Here is a 10,521-nt window from a genome sequence, read left to right as displayed (position 1 = left end):
AGTTGGCCATGTACACAGCGCCCCCTAGAGTTGTTCCCCACAGTGGCCCTGGGCTTCCTGTTTCCTACTGAGTGCCTTTACCCCACAACTTGCCCGAACGCTCTGTCCTTCCCATCTTGCGTCCTTCCTACTCAGCTTTTAAAATCATCTCGAGGCTACAACCCTCTCCAGAAGGTCTTTCCGACACCCGGCTGAGTTCAGACTCTGCCAGGTATCCCCCTCCTGCCCAAGACCTCGGTGTGCGCCCCTGAGTTATGCAAGGTCACACTGCCATCGTCTGGTTTAACTTTCGGGGTCCCCTCCTCTTTGTAAACAACGACTCGTTTTTCAACCCCGGCACCCAGCGTGGGCCTGGCTCAGAACAGATGTGAACTGACCTGAAGCAGCACGCCGGCAGTCTCCAGATGTGTGGGCAGAGAGCGTGTCCTCCCTGCGCCCAGGGTTGGCAAAGCTTTGATCTCGAGGCGCCTCCCACGCCTGCAGGGAGCAGAGCAGCCGAGCAGGTGTGCCGGCTTCCCGAAGCGGAAGATGCCCACTGATGCCAGGTGACGCCTGTTTCCCTGCCGTGCTGAGAGCTGGCCGGCGAGCACCGCTGGGGGAGGCCCAGGTCGGCCTTCAGCGTGCATGCACTTGCCTCATCGGCTCCAGGCTGTGGGGTTTGGAATCTGCGCACGGGGCCCATTAGCTTTTGGCAAAGGGATTGCAGCTTGGTTCATACTTTCCGCTTGCAACGTCGCCTCCCTTCCTTCCCAGCTGGGAGACAGGAAGTCAACACACGGAGGGTGAGCCGCTGGGCTGTGGCCTGCACGGGGGCTCCTTCCTGCGGCTGCCAAGGATGGAGAGCCGGTGGGGCCTCCTCTGTGTCACGGTGCTGGGCTTCCTGATGCACGTACAAGGTAAGAGGCGTCTCGGTCCCGAGGGGGAGCCGCGTGCTGTCTGGTTCCCTCTTGAAACTCCTTCCAACGCAGCTTCAACCACACAAACGGCGAGAAGTTGCCAGGCGGGGTCAGGAGAGACAGGAGTGGTGCAGAGGGGACAGGGGGCCACTTCAGAGCCCGGAAACTGGACCGGGAACCGCAGAACGCGGGCTAACCGCATTTGGAAGCAAGAGGGTTTCTCTGCTTTTCTGCTCTGCGTGTCCGACACGGCCTGTCCTACTCCGTGTTTTAAGCTCGACAGGGTACGACGGGTCCTTTACATTCCTTGTTGCTGATGGAAAACATGAGTTCTGCCCGTTTTCGTGGGGGCAACGCAGAGTTGGCACACGGGTTGTTTCTGGGGGACGGCCTTCCTGGGGCTGTGTTGCTTGAGGGGGGTGGGCTTTGTTTGGATTCAGCAACTTTTTGGATAAATGTCATCCTTCCCTGTGGCAGAGGGAAATCGTGTGACTTGTTTATGCCCAAAGCTGCAGCTGGAGCTCGCGGGCTGTCTCCCAGATGCTGGGGTGGGGTGGGGGTGGGGGTTGTTTGGTTTGTTGGAGGGTGGGGCAGGAGGCTATGAGATACAGGACCAAAACAGCCCCTCTGGTCATTTTAACGTTCTCATTGCAAGCATGGTAGGCTGGGTGGGAAGGAAGCTTGGGAAGTGGTGTTGGTTAGGAATGGCGGGACGGTGGTCAGATGTCCTTGTAGAAGTGCGTCCTGTTTGTCCTGTTCAAGGTGTGTTCAGGGACGAGGCGTCGGTTGTCTCGGGGCCGATGGGATGTGGAGGGTCCCCTGGATATCTCACCCAGCATGAAATGCATTCAGGAGCTCCTGTGTGCAGGGAGAGGCCAGTCCCCACATTGACCCACCCAGGAGCCAGAGGGCAGAGCTCCGGGTTTCACGTAGAGACGTCCAGCTGCAAACCCAGCCCCTCCTCCAGGAAAGCGTGTCCCAGAGTTGACTCTCGTCACCCTGCAGGGACAACGGGAGGTCGAGCATGCCCGCTCAGGACAACAGACCCGCACAGTGCTGTCCATTTGATGCTTTAGGGACAAGAGAGGCAAAGTCCTTCAGCAGCCACACGGTTCCTCGGGCGTCCATGGGAACGTCCCCTGGGTGTTTAGCAGGTGTCCTTGGCGAGGCCCCGGCCCCAGCCCACAGGCACCAAATTCTTTCTGCGACGGCAATGCGTCCTGCACCCCACGCACACATCAGCTTCCCAGCTGATTCTCACGCAGCCCGATGATGGTGCCGTGCTGGCCGCCGCCTTATAGATGGGTAAACTGAGGCATGGGGTGGTGTTCCATCAGGTGCTTGAGGTCACAGTGAGGAAGCAGAAGCAGAAATGAAACTTGCCAAGGCCAGCGTGTGGTTTGGGTCTGTTGAGAAAAAAGGAAATATCTATATCTATCTATCCTTATGCCCCCAGATATATATTATCTTGTGTATATATATTATTGTAATGTATTATTACTTATTTAATCATGGGCTGCATTCGGCTGTGCGGGGCATAGTGCTTTGGTGATGCGCGGAGGATGGGATATGTGCCCAACGCAACAGGCCAGGCCACGCTGGGCCACGGGACTCCAGTCCACACTGGCAGCACCCCAGAACCAATCAAGAGTCTCCCTTGATTCTGCCTCTTTCCTCGTGGCCCCCAAACCACGTTGGATCTAGCCAATCTGTGGGTGTGAAGGCCAAGCCCCAGGTGGGTCATTTAAGCCTGTTTTGTCACCATGCCCATCGGTGGGGCTGAACCTGCCCAGCTATGTAGGGCAGTGGTTCTCAATCCTTGGTATGCAGAGTCACCTGGGAGGGAGCTGGATTAAAGGTGCCACGCCAGACCCCGCCCCTCGAGATGCTTGTGTGGTATGTGGGTGGGGCTTGGGACCTGTAGGTTCAGAAGCACCCAGAGTCATGCCCTGCAGAGTCAGGGCTCCCTCAGAGGGATGATGAGTAAGCATCGGGCCATCTGGTTTATCCTTGGGTGGAGACTCATGCATCCGTGGCACTAGGGGGTGGCTGCTCTGGGGTTCCCCATTCAGTGATGCATCATCACCCAGCATGGCCAGGCCAGAAGGGACATTGTCTAGGTAGACAGGCTGCAGTCCGCCATTCTCAACTAGGGGCCACTTTGCCCCCAGGGGACTGGAGTCATGTTTGGCTGTCAGAACTGTGAGTAGGTGGGTGGGTGTCCTCAAATGGGTAGGGGCAATGTCTGCCGCACATGTCAGAGAGGGATCCAGCCCGAAATGTTGCTGGCGCTCAGCTTGAGAAAACTTATGTTAGCACGGGAGACTCCATCTGCCTGTGTGTCTGACCTATGTATCTAAATATTATCCATCTACTATCTGTCCACCTATACATACGTACATCTATCTGTCTGTCCATCTATCCATCATCTATCTATCCATCTATCCATCCATCCATCATTTATGTATTCATCCATCTATTCTTCCATCCATCCATCCATCCACCCATCTATCCATCCATCTATTCATCTAACCAGCCATCCATCCAGCCAGCCAGCGAGTCATCATTCATCTATCTACTCACCCATCCATCCACCCACCCAACCAGCTATCCACCCATCTAACCATCCTTCCATCTATCCATCCATCCATTCATCCATCCATCCATCCATCCATCCATTCATCCATTCATCTATCAATCCATCCATCATTTATCTATTTACCCATCCATCCATCCACCCACCCATCCATCCATCCTTCCGTCATCCATCCATCTATCTATCCATCCATTCATCATTTATCTACCTAACTACCTACCTACCTATCCACCCATCCACCCATCCATCTATCCATCCATCCATTCATCCATCCATCCATTCATCTATCAATCCATCCATCATTTATCTATTTACCCATCCATCCACCCATCCATCCATCCATCCATCCATCCATCCATCCATCTATCCATCCATTCATCATTTATCTATCTACCTACCTACCTACCTATCCACCCATCCACCTACCCATCTATCCATCCATCCATTCATCCACCCATCCATCCATCCATCTATCTATCCATCCATCATATATCTATCTATCCATCCATTCCTGCATTCATCCATCCATCCATTCATCTATCCATCCATCATGTATCTATCCATCCACCTATCTATCTATCTATCTATCTATCTATCTATCTATCTATCATCATTGTCATTATCATCGTCAATCCATAGACTCAAATTTATTTTAAGTAATTGCCCCACAGTACTATGGGGCTGGCAAGTCCAAAACCTTGAGGGCAAGCTAGAAACTCAGCTACGATGCAAGCCTGCTGTGTTGAGTCTGACTCCCTTCTTCTCCTGGAAACGTCACTTATTACATTTAAGGCCTTCAGCAGATCAGGGGAGGCCCACCCACATTACCGAGGGTGATGTGCTTTCCCGGCACGTGACTGCAGATGGCAATCCCATTGACTGGTACAGTGACAGCACACTAGCATTTGACCAAACACCTGGGCACTGAAGCCTGGCCACATTGACACAAAATATGAACCGTCTGGGATGTGTTTATGTTTCCACTTCCACTGCTTGAGATGCCAATTCTGCAGGTTTTCCGGAGGGTTCCACGGTCTTTGTGCCTGTTCTCAGCACCTGGGCTCCCACGGCTGCATAGTCAGAAATACTCCTGTGTGTGTTTCTGCTGGAGGTCTGGAGTGGAGCCAGGGCTGTTAAATCCTTCATCATCCCCAGTTTCCCTATGACCTTGAGCTACGCCCTTGAAGGGGGTGTCTCTGTGGGGAGCACGGCTGCTGCAGAAATTGTCATATTCTTGAGAATGGAAGGGGCAAAGAGTGCAAAGCTGTGCACTTCTGCTGTGAGCATTCAGACAGCTTTCCCAGGCAGCCCTGGAACAGACCATTCTCAAGAGTTTTCAGAACTTTTCTGCCAATATTTTGTTTTTATTCTTGTGGATTGCAAAAAAAAATATATGATCTGGACAAAGTGCTAATACTCAGGGGAGGTTGTTGGGAAACTTTTCTGGGCGGTGGGCGTCAGGATGGCTGGGGGACAGGGTCAAGATGCACAGTCCTGGGCTCCACCGCCCATTCCTGGAGCCCCACTCTGGGTGCTTTCTGAACTTTGCAGGTGGTCCTCCCATGTCGACAATTCGGGGAGCCCCTGCCTCTTTTCTAGGGCATGTGAGGAGCATCTAGTGTCCCCGCCCCAGATGACGTCCATCAGCCTCTCTAGTTGTTAAGACTCTGGGTGAATATGAGGCCAGATTCACCGTATTCAGGGGTCTCTGGGGAAGCAGCAATGTCCCGTATGCATGCAAGCCATACCCGAAAGGCAGTGGGTTTCCTTTTGCACGAGAACAGAGCTGTCTCTACTCAAGACCCATGACCGTCCCTTGGAGTTTCCTAGAGTTACTGACAGAGCTGCCCTGAAGGTGGTCCAAGGGGCATCGACTTGGCATATTTGCACTCTGCATGGACGGAGGTCCCCACGGTGGGTGCAAAGCTGTCTTCTCTCCTGCTCATGGGAGGAAGCAGGCTGGGGTTCTTCTTTGGCTCTTATTTTGAAGGGGGTGAGGACCTCTTGGATCCTGAGGGGTTCGGTGAACTGGATAGAGCAGGGAGGAAGGATGTCTTTCCTGTTCACACGGTGAACATGTAGAGTGGGGTCCCCAGGACAGCAGCACCAACACCCCGTGGGAGCAGCTGAGAAAGGCAGTCTTGGCCTCACCCAGACCTGCCAACCCACAATCTGCTAATAAGCTGATTATGGGCTGATCCACAAGCCCTCGAGGGTCTGAGAGGCACGGAGGCAGAAGTCCTGAGGCTGAGGAACAGTGCTGGTGTGGACCCAGCACTCCCTGCGTGGCTTGTCCTCGTGCAGCTCTGCCAAAAATCTCCTTCCCTTTCCTCCGAGTCCTGGGGCCGGGTGAGGGCCTCCCTTCTCTCCCACCAGAGTGTCTGGTGGTGATTCCTTGGTGGTTCAGCTTCTCCTACTGGTGTAAATCTGTTGTGGGCTGAATGTGTCCCTTCAAAATTCACAGGATGAAGCCCTAACCCCAAGATCTCAGAATGGGGCTGGGTTTGAAGATGGGGGTCTTTCGAGACGGGATTACGGTGAAAATGAGGTCACGAGCGTGGGCCCTGATCCCATAGGACTGGAGTCCTTAGAAGAAGAGGGGATGAGGACAGGCACGGAGGGACGAACATGTGAGGACACAGGGAGGACACAGGGTCTACACGCCAAGGAAAGAGGCCTCAGGAGGAACCAGCCTCAGCCCTGCCTGGATCTCAGACTCCCAGCCTCCCAGCCTCAGCCCCGCCTGGATCTCAGACTCCCAGCCTCCCAGCCTCCCAGCCTCAGCCCCGCCTGGATCTCAGACTCCCAGCCTCCAGGACCAGGAGGGAATACAAAGCCCTTCCCCTGCAAAGTGAAGTCCACAGCCCACAGCCTCAGTCTCCCCCAGGAGCTGGAGAGAAACACAGCCTCTCGGGCACACCCAGAGCTATCTTGGCACAGGCTGTGTTTCACCCACATCCCCGGGGGTCCAAATGCACATGTCACTCTGGGAAGGTTTAGGACACAGACTCCAACCCTGCTTTGTTGAACGATCTGCATTTCATGACAGGTGTCTTGGCTTTTATGATGAATGACCATCCCTTAGTCCTTTGTGACCAAGTACTTCCCCTCCCAGGACTGTGCACGTCATCAGGGGGGAGGGCTTTCATCGAAAGGGGACCTGAGGACGCTAGGAACCGGGACAACTGGTTGACCTTGCAGGGTGAGGCTCACTGGCAGTCTGCTGCTGGGCAAGCAGGATGGGGTGGGGCTCCAGGAGCAGCCAGTGCCCAGGGGCCACCTGCTGGGCTCCACGGAGGGTCTGCACTGCTGCCCCTGGGAAGAGTGTCCCTCGTGGTGTCCCCATACATGCATGCTGAGGTGTGCAAGATGAGAACCCAGCCCTCTTGCATAACCCTTGCTGCTGCTGGAAACAGAAACCTCACGAGCACCCCGAGACTCTTACCGATTTATGCACGGCTGTTCCAGCGGAAGAATGCGGAGCCCAGCTGCCATGCACCCACACCCACCTGGGCACGCCACCCCGGGGCTCCTTGTCACTGTCTGTGCAAAGCTTAACGGCTCACCTTGGTGCACTGTTAATTTTCTCTATCCTGGGTAAGAGCCCTGAAAATATGCGTTCTGTACATTTATATATGTGTATATATATATATATATACATTTTTTTTTTTTTAAGAACAATGGAGCACAGGGTAATGTTGGTCGGAATAATAGCAACTCAGAGCTTGTCTGCATTCATGAGTGAGTGATGGGTCTCGTGATGGACGTGGTCACATAATAATCATGTTGTGGTTCGGTTTTCGGGTTTGTTTTGTTTTGTTTTGTTTTCTCTTTCCTTTACTCCGAGGTTACCCGGGGCTGATTCTCTCTTTTAGATCAGAGTCAGTAATTCAGTAGTTTGCAGATTGCCCTGTGTCGCGTCGACTCGAGGGTCCCCACCGTAGCTGAGAAATTCAGGGCGTGAAAAGTGCAGTAGGAAGCCGATGGGAGTCTCGTGGGGGTCGAGGGGCTAGTGCTCTGGGTTTGGTTCCTAGAGATGACAGAACAAGACCGCAAATAGCTTCTTTTTTTTTTTTTTTTCTTGGGTGGAGGGAGGGGGGTCTTGTGTATAATGCTGACTGTCAGCCCCGCACCAGCACGAGCCACCGTAAGCCGACATCCCAGGGATCTCAGTGGGATTGCCAGTGTCACGACCCCAGGACGCAGGACGTTGATTTCTCCCCGGGTCACGGATCCAAAACATGTGGGTTTGATTAAAAGTCCCCGAGCTCGCTAAGCAAAAGGAGAGACCAGATCAGAAACAGGTCTTGGGACACGAGCCGCGTCATGTGCTCCGAGGGGAAAATAATGCTGGTGACAGCACTGGCCTCGTGAGCACCCTCCCTCCCTGGGTGTCTCCAGGGACGGAGCCCCAGGAACAGCCTCGGCAGCCTGAGAGAGCTCCCCGCCCAGCAGGATGTGAAATGCAGGGGGACCCCTGCCACGGGTGGACCATTGCCTCTCCGGAGAGCACTGGGCGCCTGGCCCATTCCGCCTGCCTTGCAGGACTGGACGGTCCCCACACAGGCACCTGATGCTGGCCAGAGTCTGCAGCTGATGCAAGAGGTCCCAGGGACCCTCCCCTCCTTGCACGCATGTGTCCTGCTCACACACCAGCTCATGCAGTGCAAACCCCACGTTTGCACATGTGGCTGCCTCGTGACCCGTCTGAGCAGCCAGGCTGCGCGGAGTCCTATGCGTCTGCCCTGGAGGAGGGTGGCCAGAGAGAGCCCCTGGGGCAGCACACGAGGCCCAGGCTGTTTCCGCACCAGGAACAGGCAGAGGCTGGAGTAACGCAGACCCTGGCCAGGCAGGCAGGCTTCCCGAGCGACGTGGAGCCTCATACAGTCAGAAGCGGCTCTCTGCGATTGGCTCTGGAAGAGGGCGCGTCCTCCGGGGCCTCCCGCGTGGACCGCAGGGCTGTTGCTGCGTGCTTCCTGGCCTCCGTGTCCCCCACCCTCACAGGTCTGTGCTTGGCCAGCTAAGCTTGCTGCAAGGGAAGCCACCCAGCATCCAGGGATCACCTTGTTCCGCGACGCCCAGACTCCTTCCCGGAGCGCGGGGCTGCGAAGGAGGCTGCCCGAGGGTCCAGCGTGAATTCGGACTCTGCCCGTAACGCCCCCGGAAACGCGCTCCTCGTCTGTGCACGAAACCTGCTCCTGGTCTGTGCATGAAACACGCTCCTGGTCTGTGCACGGTAGCCATTCCGGCGTGGGCGGAAGGCCTGCCCCGTGCAAATGGGGAACTGCAGACTGGGCCATGCCACTCCGTAGACAAACCTCAGATGCGTGCTCCGTGGGAGATCCCAGACCCCTGTGATTTCCACACAGGCCACTCTGCAGATGCAGAAGCCCATTCGTGGTCACCAGCGTCTGGGGAGGGGGCTGGAGACGGGTTGCGAGTGGCTCTCCTTTGCAGACAGGGGAATGTTCTGGAAACAGAGGCAGGTGGGAGTTGCCATCCCCTCCCCCCCCGGGGGAACTTGCTCTGGGCGCCCAAGTGTGTGCATTACGTGGGCGAATCGTCTGCATGGCGAATTCGATCTCCGTGAAGCTGTTTTGGGAAAAAAAAAAAAAAGTTAGCCAAAGAGGGGATTCAAATGGGCAGACTCGGAAGCATCCTTTGAGGACGTTTCATAATTTTGGAAGCAGCAAAAGGGGCAAAGCCGCTTGGGAAGGAGAGTCTGAACGAGCAGGAGAGAAACTCGGGGCAGCCCTGGCCACCCTCAGCTGATTTAAAACATTTTGGGTTTTTTGTTTTTTTAGAGAAAATGCATATGGATAAGGGTCTCCAGGGGAGCATATCAGACGGAGAAATTTTGGTAAATGTGGGAGGGGGTACCAAGCACCAGCACCCTGGGATTGGAGAGCCTCTGAGCCGTCTGCCCAGACAAGGGGGACCCGGTCCCCAGAGCTGGAGAGCCCACACTCCCCGCCTCCCCCATGCACGTTGATGCACGGACAGTGTCTCTGAGATGAGCCAGCAAAAAAGCAGAACTAGGGTCTCAGCTCCTCCCCAGATGCCAGAAAGCCGCAGGCATTTCTGAGCTCCGGGAGGAGGGCCTGGAGGCTTCCGGGGGAAGGGCGATGGCAGAGAGCGAGGGGGTGGTGTGTGGCCAGCCGGCATGGCACACCCGTGGGTCTGAGCGCAGAAAGGAAAATAGCCCAGAATTCTGCACATGCATTTCCCGGGAGCATTCCCAAAGCTAGAAACGGGGGTCGGGGCCGGCTCCTGGGGCGTGTCTCCCCAAATTCCTGCAGGGCAAGGACTCGGTCAGAGATCAGGGAAGGCTTTGTTGTCAGGCGCAGTGTGCAAAGCCAAAGTAGCAGTTTGCAAAACGAAAGTAACACCAGGCTGGCTTGCTCGGCAGGGGGAGGCTGGGGCCCGGGGTTAAATAGGGGAAAAGAGCCATGGTTGGGCAGAAACACGTCCCCAACGGTGGCTTGGGGAGCAGAGGGACAAGCAGGGTGCTGTCAGCTTGAGGCCGTGGCCGCCGCTTGGCACAGTAAGTTGCAAAGCTCTTTGTGCAAATCTCATTGCCTTCTGTGTGGGCTCTGCCGACTGGTTTTGTGCCCACTCAGCCCGATTAAAAATATTAGTTTCTCTCGCTGGACGTGAGGGGACTTATCTCGTCTCTTGGTGCTGCTGTCTGATGATTGGGGTGTTTTGTTCTCTTGAGTAAACGGGCACCTTTGAAACAGCTCACACTCCTCCGGGAAGACCTCCAGTTGTGCTCACACAAGAGGAGCAATTGCACGCTGCCTCATTTTTGGTCCCCTAGGCGGGGTGCTCATGCATCTGACCCCTGAAAAAGCTGGGAACCAGGGCTTGGGGGTTCACTGGCACACGCCCAGCTCCCAGCGGTGCTTGCAGGATGCGTGGATGCTTGGCGTTTTGGAAACATGCCCGTGTTCTGCTCGGGAGCTAGAAGGAGTTGAGATCCTAGGGGGATTCCTTCCTCCTTTGAGACAGCGATACGGTATAACTTCC

General features: G+C 55.3%; 1 protein-coding gene across 17 annotated transcripts in view; it reads left to right on the top strand.

Moving 5' to 3' along the window:
* The first annotated feature begins 400 nt into the window (after positions 1-400).
* XG (Xg glycoprotein (Xg blood group)) overlaps positions 401-10,521 on the top strand; it is a 32,164-nt gene continuing 22,043 nt past the window's right edge. For 4 of the 17 annotated variants that reach the window (XM_040634961.1, XM_008694312.2, XM_040634932.1 and 1 more), the window contains exon 1: positions 774-896. Coding sequence is in view for 12 of the 17 variants with exons in the window: in XM_040634904.1 (XP_040490838.1) it covers positions 10,324-10,510 (187 nt within the window). In the remaining 5 variants the exon portion in view is untranslated. Of the gene's footprint in view, positions 546-773; positions 897-10,255; positions 10,511-10,521 lie in introns of those variants that run through there. The other 13 variants (XM_040634886.1, XM_040634869.1, XM_040634875.1 and 10 more) reach the window with 9 other exon arrangements.

The sequence above is a fragment of the Ursus maritimus genome (genome assembly GCF_017311325.1).
Source record: "Ursus maritimus isolate PB19 chromosome X unlocalized genomic scaffold, ASM1731132v1 scaffold_X1, whole genome shotgun sequence".
Lineage (NCBI taxonomy): Eukaryota > Metazoa > Chordata > Mammalia > Carnivora > Ursidae > Ursus > Ursus maritimus.
Note: the sequence above shows the minus strand (reverse complement) of the source record. Positions and strands in the feature narration are given on the sequence as shown.